This window comes from Gekko japonicus, unplaced genomic scaffold (assembly GCF_001447785.1).
Source record: "Gekko japonicus isolate JY-2015 unplaced genomic scaffold, Gekko_japonicus_V1.1 scaffold651, whole genome shotgun sequence".
Lineage (NCBI taxonomy): Eukaryota > Metazoa > Chordata > Lepidosauria > Squamata > Gekkonidae > Gekko > Gekko japonicus.
Window position 1 is genome coordinate 546,761 of NW_015161970.1, and position 17,202 is coordinate 563,962.

At 43.3% G+C, this 17,202-nt stretch overlaps 1 protein-coding gene across 2 annotated transcripts in view; it reads left to right on the forward strand.

Annotated features, from left to right (window-relative positions):
* Positions 1-2,170, forward strand: part of CNKSR3 (CNKSR family member 3) — a 112,189-nt gene extending 110,019 nt beyond the window's left edge. Inside the window, exons 13-14 of one of the 2 annotated variants that reach the window (XM_015429669.1) lie at positions 335-476; positions 760-2,170. In XM_015429669.1, coding sequence (XP_015285155.1) covers positions 335-476; positions 760-775 — 158 coding nt within the window. In that variant the 3' untranslated portion in view covers positions 776-2,170. Of the gene's footprint in view, positions 1-334 lie in introns of both variants that reach the window. The other variant, XM_015429668.1, reaches the window with a different exon arrangement.
* The last annotated feature ends 15,032 nt before the right edge of the window (positions 2,171-17,202 follow it).

Sequence of the window (17,202 nt, forward strand, 5' to 3'; positions counted from 1 at the left end):
CACCATAGCTGTCCTCCTGCCACCCAGGAAAGAAACCCAGAACTGGGGATTGCTTTTAATGTATGTTTTGGTATGTAACATATAGTTTGGCCCTGAAGGCAGAGCACACACAAAAGCAGAGGGCAAAATGAGGATGTACCTTATTTATTGCAGGGATGCAAGAAGTAACTGAAGACCACTGTAGTGTTACCCACCCCCAAGTTAAAGCCAAAAGGAAAGCTAAGGCTATGTATGAGGAGTCTGTTGCCTTTAGAAGCTGCTTACCATATGTCCCATTTCAGCCTCCATGGGGACTACGTAACAGTGAGATTTGACTGATGTTTTTCTGTTGTAGGTGAAAACGTCCTGTGTCGGTACTTCAGCAACGAAAGGATCCCTCCCATTATTGAAGAAAGTTCCCCACTGCAACATCGTTTCTCCAGGCCTGTGGCTGAAAGGCAGCTAGTGAGAGGCGCAGACTACATTAGGGGGAGCAGGTACTTTGTCAATGCAGATCTTCATAACAGCGCAACTATCCCTTTCCAGGAGGAAGGGGCCAAAAGGCCCCCTGTGAGCACCTCCGCAAAATCTTCCTCCACAGAACCTTCACTGCTGGTCAGCTGGCTCCAAAGGCTGAAGCTATTGACTCACTGAAGCACTGGTTGGATTATAATTTTTAGGATATGCTATCAAGTGCCTTTTTTCCTCCTGTCCCCACTCAGTCAAACAGCAGAGTTATTTAATAGTCATAAGTTTTTATTTTTTATCTCTCCCCTGGAGGATCCCTCTCTTCTGAGATCGCTGTCTCAAATTCACTGGAGTTGGAGAGAGATTATAAGATGTCGCCTTTCTTGCCTATCCGAGAGCAGAGGGTCCTTCAGAGAAACTGATCCGGCTCGAGTGATCTTGCAGGTTACTGCTGACCTGAAATCCACACAACCTGTGCAGGACAAAGCAATCTCTGCATTGTAATGAAACCTGGTGGCACTTCATTTGCTGCGATGCTGTGCGACCTACGGCTTGTGAAGACTGTGTAGCGCTCAGCAGAAAATAAATTCCCAAGCTGCTCTCCTGACCAAGAAGGAAAAAAAGGAAGAGGGAGATGACTCCCCCCTCTTCCTTTGAATAACATTGTGGTACTGCAAGTGGCTGCGGATGACTGAAATGCATAAGGAATAAAAGGCAGTTTTTTCTTTTCATTCTGATTAGTCAGAAATGGGAACCTATCCTAGTTGATACCCTAGTTATTAAAATCTCAGTATTGGTCAAAACTCTTCCCTGAATTGCTGCAGCGTGCATCCAGTTAAGACATGGATTGCTACAACATGCCAAGGAAATGCGTCTCTAGGGATGATGGTAAAAAAAGAATGATCTTGGGGTTTTTTTTTCTTTTATAATGTAAAAACTGAATAGCTGTTAACCAAAGTATTCTTCTGAAAACAAATCCCTGCAGGTTTCTGGATCAGCCACAGAAATTCAAGGTTGAACTGGTTTGATGTTGTTTGTGCTTTAAGACACTTTGCTCTTTTAAAGTGTTGTTGGAAAACCTGCTTGGTCTCCATTCATTTTGTAGCATTGCATGGGAGGTGGGCTGGTTTGTGGAGGAATGAACTTGTGAGAGTGTTAGGATGCTGAGAAATTGTTGATTTACAAATGTATGGAAGAGTTTTGTTAGAAATCCACCAAGCACATTCTGTTTCAACATAATTTAAAAGTGTTAAATAGAGCTGTATATATATATATATATTTACTCTTAACCTTAGGGAATTTGTACATTCCTCTCTACAGTACTGTGCACTAATTAGCCATTGCAAAAAGTTATTGTTTCCTATTAAATTAACAGCCAGATATTTCCCTTCGATGGTCTCAGTTGATGGGCTTTTGTGAATTGCCTATACTAAAGAAAGGAATTTGGTGGATCTTATTGTCTAATGTTATCATTTTGACCTCAGAAAGCTGCACTGAGCAGTTTATAATAAGGATGGGATGAGTTGTGATGTCTTTGTGTGCTTGCTTTTAGTTTGAAAGGTAGACGTTCATATAACTATACAGGAAACGGATACAACTTTATTAAGCTCTGTGGATTTGCACTAATTTTTATTATTAAAAGACTGGTATGGGTATAAACCAGTTTGATGCAGTCTTTACAGACAGAAGCCAATGATAATATAACATTCAATATTTATCTTCCTCCCCCCCTCCAAAACACACTTGCATTCAGCACCAGCTGGATAGATTTCATTAATACTGATACAACCCAGCTGCATCTTGATATTTTCTCACAGTATCTAAAATGTAGGTTTTGATTTAAAAGGCAGGGGAAATTGGCATACCAGGTTCATTTCTCTTTGCTCATCATTGATTGTATGACAGAGAATGTGAAAAGTGTATCATGAATCTAAGAAGAGTCCTTCACAGTGCAGTCCTAAACAGAGTTGCATCCTTGTAAATCCATAAAACCGGTCTTCTTAGAAGGGTGCAACTCTGCTTAGGATTGCACTGTCAGTCTCTTGAATGACGGAGGAAGGTGCAGCACTATGTAAGGGAGCCTGATTCTTGGACAGTAAAGGACATAAACCTTGCTTTGAGGTTCCCATATTTCTCGAGATGTTTAGGCAATGATCACCTCAGGTATTTGTTTGTTTGTTTTTAAACTTGGCTTTGTTTGCTTGTTAGCTAATCTGGAAAACACCATGATAAATGCCTGATTGCATTTTACATGAGAAGCGGTGCTGCATCAATGGCTGAGGCTATGAGACTGAGCTCCTGGTTCAAATTATACTTCAGCCCACATATGCAATATGTAGCCCTTCTGTGAACTTTTGCTTTCACAATTTATCCCACACATCTGCCTTTAGAAGATCAAGTCTCCCTTCTTCCGATCTATCCCTCATAGCAACCCTGTGAGATAAGTCAGGCTGAAAAGTTGCAACTGGAAGGGAACTGAAAACAAATCAGCCAGTATCATAATCAATATTCCCTCTAAGCTGTGGAGTCTTGTGAGCAAAAATTCTACTTTGTGAGCTACCGGCATTAAAGCTGTGAGCAAGCGGTTTGACTACTGCATCAATTACTTTGCGCTGGAGCCATCCTTCCTGAGCTAAGTCAAAAATTTGTGAGCTGGAAGCTAAAAAATTGTGAGCTAGCTCACACTAACTCAGCTTAGAGGGAACACTGATCATAATGCCCCCGTATAAATCAATACTGTGACCTCATTTGGAATACTGTGTGCAATTCTGGTTACCACACCTCAGAAAGGATATTAAAGCATTGGGAAAAGTACACAAAAGGACAACTAGAAGAATGATAAAAAGGTTGGAACACGTTCCCTAGAAGAAAGGTTAAAGCGCTTGGGGCTCTTTAGCTTGGAGAAACGACAACTGAGGGGTGACATGATAGAGGTTTACAAGATTATGCATGGGATAGAGCAGGTAGAGAAAGAAGTACTTTTCTCCCTTTCTCACAATACAAGAACTCGTGGGCACTCAATGAAATTGCTGAGCAGTTGGGTTAGAACAGATAAAAGGAAGTACTTCTTCACCCAAAGAGTGATTAACACATGGAATTCACTGCCACAGGAGGTGGCGGTGGCTTCAAGAAGAATTGGATAAACATATGGAGCAGAGGTCCATCAGTAGCTATTAGCCACAAGGTCTGGGGCAAGTGATGCTCTGTATTCTTGGTGCTTGGGGGGGGGCAAAAGTGGGCTGGCTTCTAATGTCCTGGCCCCACTGCTGGACCTCCTGATGGCACCTGGTATTTTTGGCCACTGTGTGACATAGAGTATTGGACTGGATGGGCCATTGGCCTGATCTAGTATTGGCTTCTCTTGTGTTATGTCTTTATATTCACATAAAATGAAAGCTGCTTCAGCTTTACTTTGGTTTTGTCCTGTGCAACCAGTGTGTGTGTGTGTGTGAGAATTAAGTATCCATGGACAGTGCCAATGGCAATGGGGTAATTGGCTCCTCACTTGATGCACACAACAATGTGGGAAGAAGTTCTTGTATTATTGTGCATGTTCAGTATTCCCGCCCCCCAGAAGCCGACAGTTTTACTGCAAAATAGATTCTCTGTTGCTAAGCATGAGCTGTAGAAGCCATGTGATCTCTGCAGCTGGTAATGAAAGATAAAAGCAGAGCAAAGTTAGCCCCACACACACCTGTTTTATACCCAATGACATGTTCGTGTTTGAGGCTGCGCTGGCTGACGCTACATCCTCAGGACATTCTGATTTCCTGTACAACTCAGTCTTTTTCCTGGCACATTTTAAGTGTATTCTAAATGCTAGCTTACTGTTTTGTTTTAGTTTTGTGTTAATTCAAGTGAATCTCCTGGATGTTTGATACAAGTTGCAAAATATCCTACCATAATGCCTGCTCTGTTAGAATGTTTACTACATTATTAACAAATTCTTTTTAGAAACAGCTTTCTGTCCAGTATTTTCTGTTTTTCTTTCATTCTGCCCAGGTTCATCAAAGAACAAAAACAACAACTACCAACCCCTCCACCACCACCCCCCAAAAAAAACAACCTAAGCACTCACTATATCAGCATATGGAAAGGATTCTTATATCTTTAACACAGTATTTTGAGGTGTAGGTTTCTGCAGCTCAGACATCTAGAAATAGTTGAAGGAATCAAAAAGGATTTAGGTGGGTACTGTTTAAACTGAGCAGTTAATAAAAGTATCAAAATGCATAGTTAAAAGCACAGTCCAAAGCAGCATCATGAAAGCATAAAATTTCAATGAAACCAAACAAAACTACCAACTCCAGCAATAAAAACTTAAAACAGAGGCAATAAACATCTATTGTGAAGCCTGTTACCAAAATCCTCAAATTTGGGTTCAGCCTCCTTTAAAAGGGTCTCTGGGAAGAAGTGCCTTCATCGTCTAGAAGGACAAACTGTGAGGGGCTCTCTGGGGCAGGGAATGCCAGAGCCCAGGGCCTTAGCTGAGAGAATTTTCTTCTGTGTGACATACAGAAATGGGCAGCATCTGTAGATTTAGGCAGTGGCAGTGCACTTTCTATCTACAAGGTCCCAGATTCAAATTCAAATACCTTTTATTGGCATACAATATTAGAAGCATTTCCCAATAATACAATCCAAAAGAAATTATAAAATAGATTGTCAGGCCTAACTCAAGTTGTCACAAGCTAGATTTGACCATACAAAAGATGCCTGAATCATAAAATAAATTGGCATTCTAAACTTTTAAACTTAAGTTTTTAGACTTATAAATTAAGAATCATTAATATGATCAGGGTCACTCTTCCGTTTTATAAAACAATGGAGAAACTTAGCGGTCAGTTCAATGATCTCCGGATCTCGTGAAGCAAGGAGATAGTGTACCTTGATTCTATCCGATTGGCCTGCTACCAACCTAAGGGGGGCTTCTATAAACTCCACTCGAATGTCATTTAAGAATTTACAGTGTAAGAGTACGTGCTCAACAGTTTCTATTTCTCTTCTATTACATCCACAGAACCTGACTGAATAAGGAATTTGCTTATATCTCCCCTCAAGAATAGCAGAGGGGAAAGATCCCAGATTCAATATCTCTGACTTCCCTTTTCAGGACTTCAAGTAACTGGGTTGAGAAATCATTTGGCTAGGAAGAAGATTTTGTAGTTGCTGCCTTTTTGTCAATTCCAATAGCTGGGTTGAGAAATCATTTGGCTAAGTCTTTAGGAAGAAGATTTTGTAGTCGCTGCCTTTTTGTCAATTCCAAATGATGCAGCTCCATGTATCCACGACTGTATATGTGGTATGAATCGGACAGCACAGAGGAACTGGAACATTGGGGTATTCTGATTGTACGACTGACACGCTACACTTGGAAGTGCATTGGTAATATCTGCTGAGTCTCAGAATCCAGCAGAGTGGCTGGATAATGCTTCCAATGGCTGAAGGTGGGGCTTCAGTGACCTGCATACTTGCCTAGCAAATCCAGAATGCAAGAAGTTATGTGAATCCACCAGTTTTCATAATGTGTGCAGGTTGGCTAATTTAGCTTTGGTGAAGAATTTGGGGAACCTGTGTCCTCGGCTATCATTAAGCACCAAGTTAAGATGCATTAAAAATTTCTTTGAAGCTGAAATTGCCAGGAGCTCTTGGGTTCTAGAATCTGGATTAGGATTCCTGAAATGAAAGTTGGAAAAAACATCCAAATATGTGGGCAAGTTATGCAATGTGGGGCTTTTCTAATTTTTAGGCTTGACCATTCAACAGCTGGTGAGGTAGTTCTGATGGAAAGGCTTTTAAAAAGATAATTTAGCTCGGCTGCAAAATAATCTCTTCTTACTCCTTCTCCTGGGGAGATTATTTTCATGCCAATCTTTTGAGGAATAAATGATCTTGTGTGTGTGAATTTCCCTTGGATTCCCTTGCATTTTTTCTTTGGAGTTTTGAAATGAGCAAAACCTTCGCTCTGAGTTTTAAAATCTCTCTCTCTCTCTCTCTCTCTCTCTCTCTCTCTCTCTCTCTCTCGCCACAGAACACGGAGAGGCGGGGGGGGGAGCGTCCCCTCTCAGGGCAGAGAACAGGCAGGAAGCGGAGGAGTGAGTTCACTTGCTTTCCAGACTTACCTCAGCCAACCTTCATACAAATGCTAATAGGGATAGACAATGGGATGGTCAAGCTCCCCCCTTTCAAGTGGGGAACAGAGATTTGGAGGTGTTAAATACTAGAGGAGACTTCAGGAAAAGCTTCTCTGACCTGACCTGACCTGATCAGTGGGTGTGGGAAAGAGAGATGATAAAACTCAGGGGAGCAAGGAGGAAGCTCTCTTTGGTTCTGAGTCCTTCAGAGCAGACAGAACTCTTAACTGAGGTCTGGAGGAGAAGGCAAAGAGGAATTGCATTTTACCCATTTCTTTTTAATCCCTTGCTCAATCTGGTGCTGTGCTGAAAGTATGCTTGTGAACATTTTCTATTTAATAAATACTTCATAACTTTCGATGCTGGTAGTGGTTCTCTGTACCACACAGACCTCCACCGTCTTGGACACACTATTTTAAAAGTGGCGCCAGGGGGGAGGCAGTCAGTTGGCAAGGGGCTATTCCTCCAGGGGCGCACAAGGCAGTAGAAGGTCCCAGTGGGCTGTGGGGAGACACAGAGGCAGAGCCTCAGAACTTGGAAGAGAAGCTGGGACTCCTGAGCCTCCCAGTGGGCAATTACTTACAAAGGTCAGGTGGTGGTGGTGGGTTACCGGAGAACAAGAAAAGCCTCTCCAGGTGCTGGGAAAACCTTGGAGAGCAGGGTGGAACAGGGCCTGGAGGCTGGAGCAGGCCTGTTCTGTCACACTGTATTCAGAGGATTACTTCTAAATAAGTGTACGTTGAAGCCTTACTGTAATTTGGGTATCTGCTGTTATAAAAAAAACCCTCTTTCATAGGTCAATGGAGATACTGGCAATAGACAGATATATCAGTGCCAGTGAGGGCTAGAGGCTTTTTTTGAGTCCTCGCAAAACAATTACTACAGTAGAAGGGCTCTCACTTTTAAAGGGCAACAAAACCCAGTTTAAGGAAAGAAGAGTTTTCCTGGACACAGCTAACCAGCAGAGCGGTTTATGTAAGTGTATTCTTCAGAGTCAAGGAAACAAATGAACGATCTGTTTCCTCTTTCCAACTAAGGTTTAAAAACGTGTGCGTCTCTGCAGGTTGGTGTAGGAAAGCTCTAAGCCTAAACACAGCCAAGCCAGGAAACAGATGGCAGAAATGGAAACCTTTACTCTTACGAGGAGGAAATGTAGCACTTTCCTCCACTGTGGGCATCTCCCCCCCACCCAACCTCCAGTAACCAAACTGTTCAGTAATGGTGTAGCAGGGAGATACCCACTTGTGCCACTGGTCTCCAAAGACAATATAGGGGCACAAACCCATGGAGTTCCTGCCAATGCCTCCTTAGAGTCTTGTCCTTGGTTAAATACCAGTGCACGTTTCCTTTAAAGCATGTAGCTTCTCTCTGTGTATTCTTTCCTCTTACTCATTATTCTTGTTTATCTAAGGGCCCATACCTCCATTCTGCCTGATTAGGGAACAATAATACTATTATTTACCTCCACATCAAGAAAACCAGCTTTATGTGTGAGGAATTTCACCCAGATTCTTGAAGGGACATAATTCTGGTGCTTTGTGCCAATTTCAGCTTATCAGTGGTTCTTCAATTGGAAGACTCAAAATAGCAGGCAAACTTGGCAAAAAAGCATCTTGGCCAATGCCTGTTGGATCTTTCCTAACAAAACGCAAGCACACTTGATATGTTGGAACATCCTAGCATGTACACTTAGTTCATATGAATGATGGTGACAGTCCATGCTACTATCTTAGAATGTGCCCAAAATCTTCAGCAGCACAGGCCTTGTCCATGTGACATAGGCCTGCACATTGAACATGCCTGGAATAGTGGTATTGCTGTGGCATCCCCACCTCCACCCCCACTTCCGTTCATTTTTCATAACATCAATATATAGGCCACATGTATCTCTGCTCAGGCATTGTGCATAGTTTCCACCTGCACCAGTTGAGGCTACGCAGGCTCTATGCTGGTTCTATGGTGAAAATGCATGGGGGAGGGCTGTTCTGCAACAATCCTGCTCCTTTCCCTTTTCTGTGCGCCTTCACTGTACACAATTAGGTCATGCAAATGGGACTTCCCTGCCAAATTCTGACGGATGGAGAAGTCAAGAGTTCTCCTGCAGTGTAATTTGGAGACCACTGCCACAAGCTCAGCTCATAATTAGTGTTGCTTCCATTCTGCCTCTGCTGTCTTTTGAGAATGAAAGCTGTGAGGAGAAACTGGTTGCAATCCTAAGGTCTCTAACGGAAGAGTACAAATCCTGCTGGGTTCCATAACAGATACACAAGAGAACCAGTAGATCAGTTGTCTTTCAGATGGATACCTATGCATCAGTAAGCTTCATGACTGCTGCGGTATTTTCACAGTGTCTGCACTTGGGAACTGGCGCTTCATCATTCTGTGTCCAGCTGTTCCTGACTTTGGAAGCACAGCGCACATCTCAAACACTTTCCTTCCAGAAAGCCAAAGAACAAGCTTAGGAAGAAGAAGGACAGTGATCAAAAAGTCACAGTGGTTAGGGGCAATAATAAATGTGTTCTCTCCCCCCCCCCCAGACTTGCAGCCCAGTACAGTTTCTGTGGAAAGCCTCCTCCAGCTCCCCGAGTATAGCCACTTTCGTCTGTTTTCTTTGTAGAATAACCGTTCCAGTAGCACAGTGGCAATGACACAAGTAGCTGAAGCCATGTCCTAATATTTAATCTAATTAGACTGCACAGCCACCTACGTTGCTGCGCCATTGGCTTTAAAAATAGAAAGCTGCCGGGTGCAGAGAGAGTTGAGCACTTGACTTTGAAAGGAGTGCAGCGAACACTCATTCTTTTGTGCTTAGGAGAGCTGGAGGAAGAGAAACATTAGTCAGGCCAGACTCCGTGCCTACAGAAAAGGAGATGAGAACTCTGTTTATACATTCTGAACTTTTCAATGATGCCCAAACAACACTCATTTAATTGAGACATTTGGATACTTAGTAATTGCATGACATTTAAAGCTTCATTTCTAGTTGGGTACCAAATAACAGTTGGCACTATTTTTGCATGTTATCTGCAGTGTGTGTGTGTGTGTCTGTGTGTATTTTCTCAGCATTTTTTTTAAAAATGTGTTACTTACCTACAGCTCCCCTCATTGGGGGGGGGGGGCATGACCGGTCACTTGCAAAACAAATCACTTTGTGAAAATCATTGTTCTATAAAGCAAAAACGTTGCTTTATTTGCATTTTCCCTTCAAGATCCTTAAAGTAGTTCATTATTCCCATTTTATGGCTGTGAATGGTTTGTCCAAAGCAGTGTCCATTCGTATCCCTGTCTTTCATATTGTATCTATGCTGTTTTCATTCTGGGACAGCATCTTGGACTAATTGTTTCCTCTGTCGAGAATGATCCCAGATGGCTACATATCTTCCCAGTTGAACAAAGAAGTCTACAGACTGCTGCTGCTTTAGATGCATTTTGTAGATTTGTTTCCCTGCTGTCTGATCTCTTCCCGCCCTACTGCTTCCCTAAGCCAGTCTCCTGCATGTCTGTCTTAGGTACATGGGAAATTTGAACCAATTATTCTAGCATGATGATCAGTTAAAAAACTTTACTTGCCACTGTCGCTGCTTGTTGAACTGGCCCTCTTCCCATGTGAACTGGCAAACAGCTCCTGGAACTAGGAAGATAGAGGATCAAATAATAATAGTTACCTTACTGTGTGGCTAGAAGCCCAGCCATGACGTTTTCCAGACAGCCTGTGTTTGTCTCACAGTGTTAAGGCAGACATGGGAGAGAATTGCAGAGTAAAAGTAGAGGGTACGAAGTGCTTTTCTCACTGCTGATTGTTATCTGGAGAGTCCCGTTCTCCTTAGCCGGTTTTTCTGCAGCTGGCCTCCACTACCAGAAATAAGCCTTGTAGGGACTGGGGAGCCCATGGTAGATCAGTGGATGCAAGGAAGGTCTCCCATCTTCCTTCTTCGTTCCCATTCTTCCCTCTAGCTGCCATCTTCCATTTATATTGCCTTAGCCAGCATGGTTTGAGAACTGTGTATGGATATAATAGGAGGTTGAACCTAGGGCAGTCCTAAGCATGCCCCCTTAGGGGTATTTCCCATTCAACTTAATGGGACAGAGTAAACCTGCATTGGAATTGGAATACATGGCTGTCAAAGGGTAAGTTTCTACACTGCTGCTTTATGATAAATATTTCTCTGGATCCCCCAAAGACTGGTAAGGCAAATGACACCGGGACTGAGCACAGTATCAGGGATTGTTACAGAATCACAAAAATTGGCATCTATTGATGCAACAGGTTGCCCCTATTGGTGGCAAAAAAGTAGAGAACTAGTTGCACCACTGACAGTACAATCCCTATGCATATTTACTTAAAAATAAGCCCCATGTTTATTTTATTTATTTATTTATTGTCAGATTTATACCACGCCCTCCCAGCCGAGGCCAGCTCAGGGCAGCTTACATAACAGATTAAAAACACATAAGTAAACAATTTAAATAGTCTTAAAATCATATAAAACATTCCAACATTAAAAAGGTGCTGACGTTAAAGACACTAATAGGTTATCAAGTGATGGTGGTCGACCTTCAGTATTCCATCCTAGTGGCCAGCCCGTAGGTCTAACCTTGTGCAGCCAACACAGGCTGTTCTGGTGGCTTCAGGGAACAGGGTTCCCTATCGGGGTGGCTCCTAATTTCGGCCTGGTGGAAGAGCTCCATCTTGCAGGCCCTGCGGAACTGCATAAGATCTCACAGGGCCCTGATCTCTTCTGGGAGCTCATTCCATCGGAGAGGAGCTGCCACCAAGAAAGCCCTGGCCCTAGTTATAGTGAGCCTGGCCTCCTTGGGTCCAGGGAGGGCCAATCGATGTTGGGACCCTGATCGCAGTGCTCTCTGGGGAACATATGGGGAAAGGCGGTCCCTCCGGTATGTAGGTCCCTGTTATTCAGTGAGGCTTACATCTGCATAATGTGTGTTCTTAGGGTAGCAACCTCTATGTTAATGATGGGGCTGTTTGTGGGAAAAGACTGCCAAATAAGGTAGAAATTAGAGACTATGACAAAGGGTAAAATTTTTTAAGAGAGATCATACTATGAGCAATCTGAATGCTTATTACCCACAGTGGCATTTTATTCTGTACAGGTGCTGGGTCCCAAATGATGACTAGATTTGCCAACCTCCCAGTGGGGCCTGGAGGTTTCCTAGAATTACAACTGGTCTCTGGACTACTAGGACCGATTCACCTGGAGAAAATGGCAGCTTTGGAGGGCATTCGATGGCATAAAATCCCTGCTGAAAAAAAATGCTGAACTTCCCTCCCATACTCCACCCTCCCTAAACTCCACCCCCAAATATCCAGGAATATCCTGGAGTTGGCAACCAGCCCCATAGCCAAAACATTTTCCAGGGGGTGGGGCAGCCGTGTCCCTGTTTCAAAAAAAGGGGGCACACACCGAATAAACTTTGAGTGAGCAGCTCGCTCCGGAGGAGTCGGAGCAGCAGCAGGGTGGGGCAACCAGCCCCGTAGCCAAAGTTTTTTCCAGGGGGTGGGGCAGCTGTGTCCCTGTTTCAAAAAGGGGGGGCACACACCGAATAAACTTTTGAGTGAGCAGCTCACTCCGGAGGAGTCGGAGCAGCAGCAGGGTGATCATGATGGGGCAGCCGACGGGCAAGAGAGGAAGGCGAACCAGCCACACCATAGGCATATATTAGCTGCCCCTTCCACTCCAATTTGGCTCGTGGCTCTGGCTTGGCAATTTGGGCTGGGGGCCAGCACCAGGTGCACAGTCCTTTCCTGCTTGCTCACTCGCTCCATTGGGCAGGTGTCAGCCAGCCGTTTTTGCCTCTTCCCTCCCGACCAGCAGACTCAAACTCTCTCCGCCTCCTGGGGGGAGGGGAGGGGGTCTGAACGATGAGGGGGCAGGGTCAATTTGGGAGAGAGCATTGCTACAAGGGCCCCCGTGGTTACAGGCCTGTGGGCAACCCTAGCTCTGTATGACCAAGAGAGTACTGGGCTGACTGTTTCTCAAGCAATTTCCCATGCGATGCTGAAAAGGAAGTGGCTTTCAAAGGCACTGTATGTAGTGACCTCACGCTGAGGCTGCAGCCTGGCTCACATGCCACTTCTTAGAAGGGCTGCTCTTGGTGAGGCGTAGGGCCTGGACTGCCTCCTTTAACCACTCCTTCCCTTCGTGTTTCAGGGATGGCAAACTTATTCTGCTACTACCAAGTTTTGTTTTGCTTTTACTGGGGGATGGGGATGGGATTTCTTCCCTCCCGCCCTGTGGTTTGTGCTGGAAGGATCCTCCTGCCAGCTGGCTCCCTTTCTATATAGAGAGGTTGCTCCCTATGGCACACCCAAAAAGCTAGGTGAGACAAATCCCACAAGGAAATAAGAAAAATACATAAAGAAATTTAATGTGCAAAGAAGGGAAGTCACACAAAAAACAAAACATAAACATTTGTACCTTTAATGGTATCTGTTAATATTCTAACACCTTTCTCCCTCTTCTTGAAGAGGGGAAGGGGATCTAAACCTACCCTGAATTATTGAAGCCACACTCCAGCAACTGATTAAAAGCCACACCCCTTATTCCCAGCTGGCATCAGGTCTCTGTGGCAATGGAATCTTCACTGGCCCCTACTCATGACCCTGTGATGAGTTCACACATTATGCCCATATATCCTGCCCATATGTATATACATCTGTGTAAGAAAGAGCCAACATGCATTTGCTTTACAAACAAAACTGGGGACCAGTACCTGGGTATCTCTGTGATTTCTGTCACACATTCAGCTATAAGTGTATTGAATGTAACAGCAGAATTGCATGTATAAAGAAAAATCAGGAGTACATCGTACACAGATTTGACACAGATTCATTGCGACTTTTGAACAAGGTTAGAATAGAAAAGGGGGACAAGTTAGAATCTTAGGCTTCATACTCAACTCCTTGGGTGTGTCTAAAGTAATTCTTTGGCTTCAGTCAAAGTTTGTTATTGTTCCACCGTGGAAACAAATGGGTCCATCCACAAAAGCCTCCACAGTGGAGTGCCCTCGCAATGTTCCATCTAAGCTGAGTTAGTGTGACCTAGCTCACAGTATTTTAGCCTCCGGCTCACACATTTTTGTCTTAGCTCAGGAGGGATGGCTCCAGAGCAAACTAATTTATGTAGTAGCCAAATCACTCAACCTCACCTTTAATGCCAGTAGCTCACAAAGTAGATTTTTTGCTCACAAGACTCCACAGCTTAGAGGGAACATTGGTGCTCTGTATAATATGAGCTCTTGCACAGCTTTGCTACATGACAGGCTTATGCTATGTTTTTACCAAACACACCACAGACTTAATTCAGGGTTGCTTTCTACTCATGTTACAGCAGTTTCTGGAAAAGCTGTTTGGCACATAACTAATCAGAGCACACAATAATGACTCTGAGGAACTCTTCTATGCATTCAAAATACCCTGAGTGGAGAGGCACCATCATCAACCAGAAAATCTCTGTTCACAAGTTACATTGAACCCACATACAGTGTGTGTACAGTGTATTCTTGATTTTTCTTTATACCTGTGTTTATTGAGTCTCATGTTACATTCACATACAGCTGAACATGTGGTTTATACCACACATATATCCAATTACTAGTCCCTGAATGTGCGCTGACTTTTTTCTTACAGATGTATGTATCTACATGCAGGATGTGTGTGCATTCACTATAACATGAACAAGGCTCACATATCTTGTTTAATATGAAGGAAATCCCATATTCACCGGCAGAAAGTGACACACTATGTCTATATCTTTAGTTGTAGCAAGAGTAATCTGAGTTAAACACATGTTTGCATCTTTGGTTACCCACAGTTATTATCAGGAAAGAAAATGCAAACCACTAATTTCTCCATGGTGAGAGTTCAGTAGAATAACTGATGCATTATCAAATGTCTTTGCATGTTATGATCCCAGGAAAAATCACAGGTTTTCCAAAGTGGCTAACGGAACATTTTGGTGAGAGAGCATGACCAGGAAATAACACACTATGTGGTTATTACAAAGTGTGCTGGGAATGAGTAGATCCTTCCTGGCCCCTTATGGAAATGAGAAACAAGGTCATGGGGTCAACCATCTGAGAGGTCTCTTTAAGGTTGAGCTGCTGGTTATACTTGCTGGCATTTGTTTAACTTGGCAAGAGATTATAATGAGTTAGCAAAGGCTGTTTCTCCTTTTGTCAGCATTATTCTGAACTGTTGGTGTTTGGGGGAACTGATAAAACATTCAAATGTTAAACCTTTTACTGCAACACGGTGCCCCTGCCTGAAAAGGAAATATAGAAGACAGAATTTCATATATAACACACACACACACACACACACTACTAGTGTTTATGCAGTTTCCATGTTCAGATTTGTGTGAGGACGCCACACTAAACCCACAAGTTTAACATCTCTGTTGTTTACAACACTCACACTGAAATGAGCAGTAAAAGCAAGAAACACTTCTGAGCTGGAAAACTGACATTTCCTTAAACCAGATCAGATGCAGCTACCAAGCAGGGAAGATCAAACATCTATGTGTGATCGGGTCAAAAGCACGGCTGCTAGCATAATTTCTGAACAGACTAGGAGTCAATGTATGTGATTTGTTTCCTTTAAAATGATGGCAGTTCTTCCACCTGCAGTGCAGATGAAAAGTAGAAATGGGACAGAATGAAGTGATGGTTACTCGTATGCTTTGCTTTAATTAACTAGGAAAATGTATATGCTGCATCTTCAGAGACTTGCATGAGAGGTTGAGACAAATTCATAGAAAGTAGTTCTTTCAAAGGCCATCATCAGCCACAATGAATACATAGAATCTCCTCGTTCAGGGGCAAAAATAGGGACAGTCTGTGCCCTCAATACCCTTCTTGTAGGCCTTCTGGAAGCATCTAATTGGCCATTATGTGACACAAAATGCTGGACTAGAAGGAAATAAATCAAGATGGTAGATGTGTTAGTCTGTATCGGTAGAAAAGAGCAAGAGTGCAGTAGTACCTTAAAGACTAACAAAATTTGTGGCAGGGTGTGAGCTTTTGTGAGTCAAGTGAGCAATGACTCAGGAAGGCTCATACCTTGCCACAATTTTTGTTAGCCTTTAAGGTTGCACTTTAGGGATGCCAGCCTCTATGAGGGACCTGGGGATCCTCTGGAATTACAGCTCATCTCCAGACTATAGAGATCAGTCTTCTTGGAGAAAATGGATGCTCTGGAGGGTGGACTCTGTGGCATTGTACCCCACTGAGGTCCCTGTCCTCCACAGGCTCCACCCCCAAATCCCCATGAGTTTCCCAAATGAAATCTGGCAAGTCTCCCCCCCCATCCCCCCGCCAGTGGCCAGGGGGCACCTGGCAACCCTAGTTGTACTGGACTCTTGCTCTTATCTACTGTACTAGCTAGGTCATTCATCTGAACCAACACAACTATTTGTCTGGTCGGATTGGAAAAAACCACTGAATTTCTGGATAAGATTATCAAGAAGGCTGATTCCTGTAATTTAAGGGGAGATCTTTAGGTTTGGCTGGAGCTGGCTGAAGAAGAAGCATCCAGCAATAATACAATTCCTAATTCACTTAGGCCAAAGTTCACCATGATCCTCTGGAGAATTTGTTGGCATGAATTCATATGTAGAACCAAAGTTTTATCATCCCTCTTCCTCTTGCAAACACCTGCCAGTTACATCTATATTTTGTCACCCGGTTATCTTCTCTGAACGTTCTCAACCTACAACCAGTAATTTAAGGGGAAGGAAAAGACAAAGCTGCCTCCTTCAGCTGGAGGCTAGGCTCCTTTCATTTTCCAAAGCCATTGTTCAAATAACTGGCTGAGCCAGTTTTCATGCACTGCTTACTTGTGTAAGGGGGGCAATATATCAGTATTCTCCTATGTATAGCCTTTGCCAACAAACACTTGCAACAGAATGCAACATCTGCATATTGTTGGTGCTGTTAATATGAAGAAGAAAGGATTACCTGCCTAAGCATGTTCTGTCATTGGGAAAAAAAGCAGGGAAAATAAACAGAATGCATTCATTTACATGATTTATATCCTTAAGGTAACCAAATAGAACATAAAACGCAATAAAACCAAATCACACAAATCACACTAATAGCAGAAAGAATGAAAGCATAATAAAACCCCGTACAAAAGTCTAAATTATTATAAAAAAGCAAAAGACAGCAGGATGGACTTTGTCTGGTGCCTAAATGTTAACAAAGTTGGCATCATGAGAACATGATGAGAACAAAAACTGCTCCGACACCATACAGTATAAAAATGTAATAAATAAGAAAAACGATCAGGGACAAATATCCAAGTTTAGTTCCTATTCACTACTTAGGTGGGATGAAATTCTCAGGGACTGCACTCCTCACTCAACATAAGAAAAGAGAAGCCAATGTTGGATCAGGCCAATGGCCTATCTAGTCCAACTCTCTGTCACACAGTGGCCAAAAATACCAGATGCCATCAGGAGGTCCACCAGTGGGGCCAGGACACTAGAAGCTCTCCCACTGTTGCCCCTCCCCAGCACCAAGATTACAGAACATCACTTGTCCCAGACTGAGAGTTCCTATCTGTACCTTGTGTCTAATAGCCAGGCCTCAGTTCCTGCCGGAG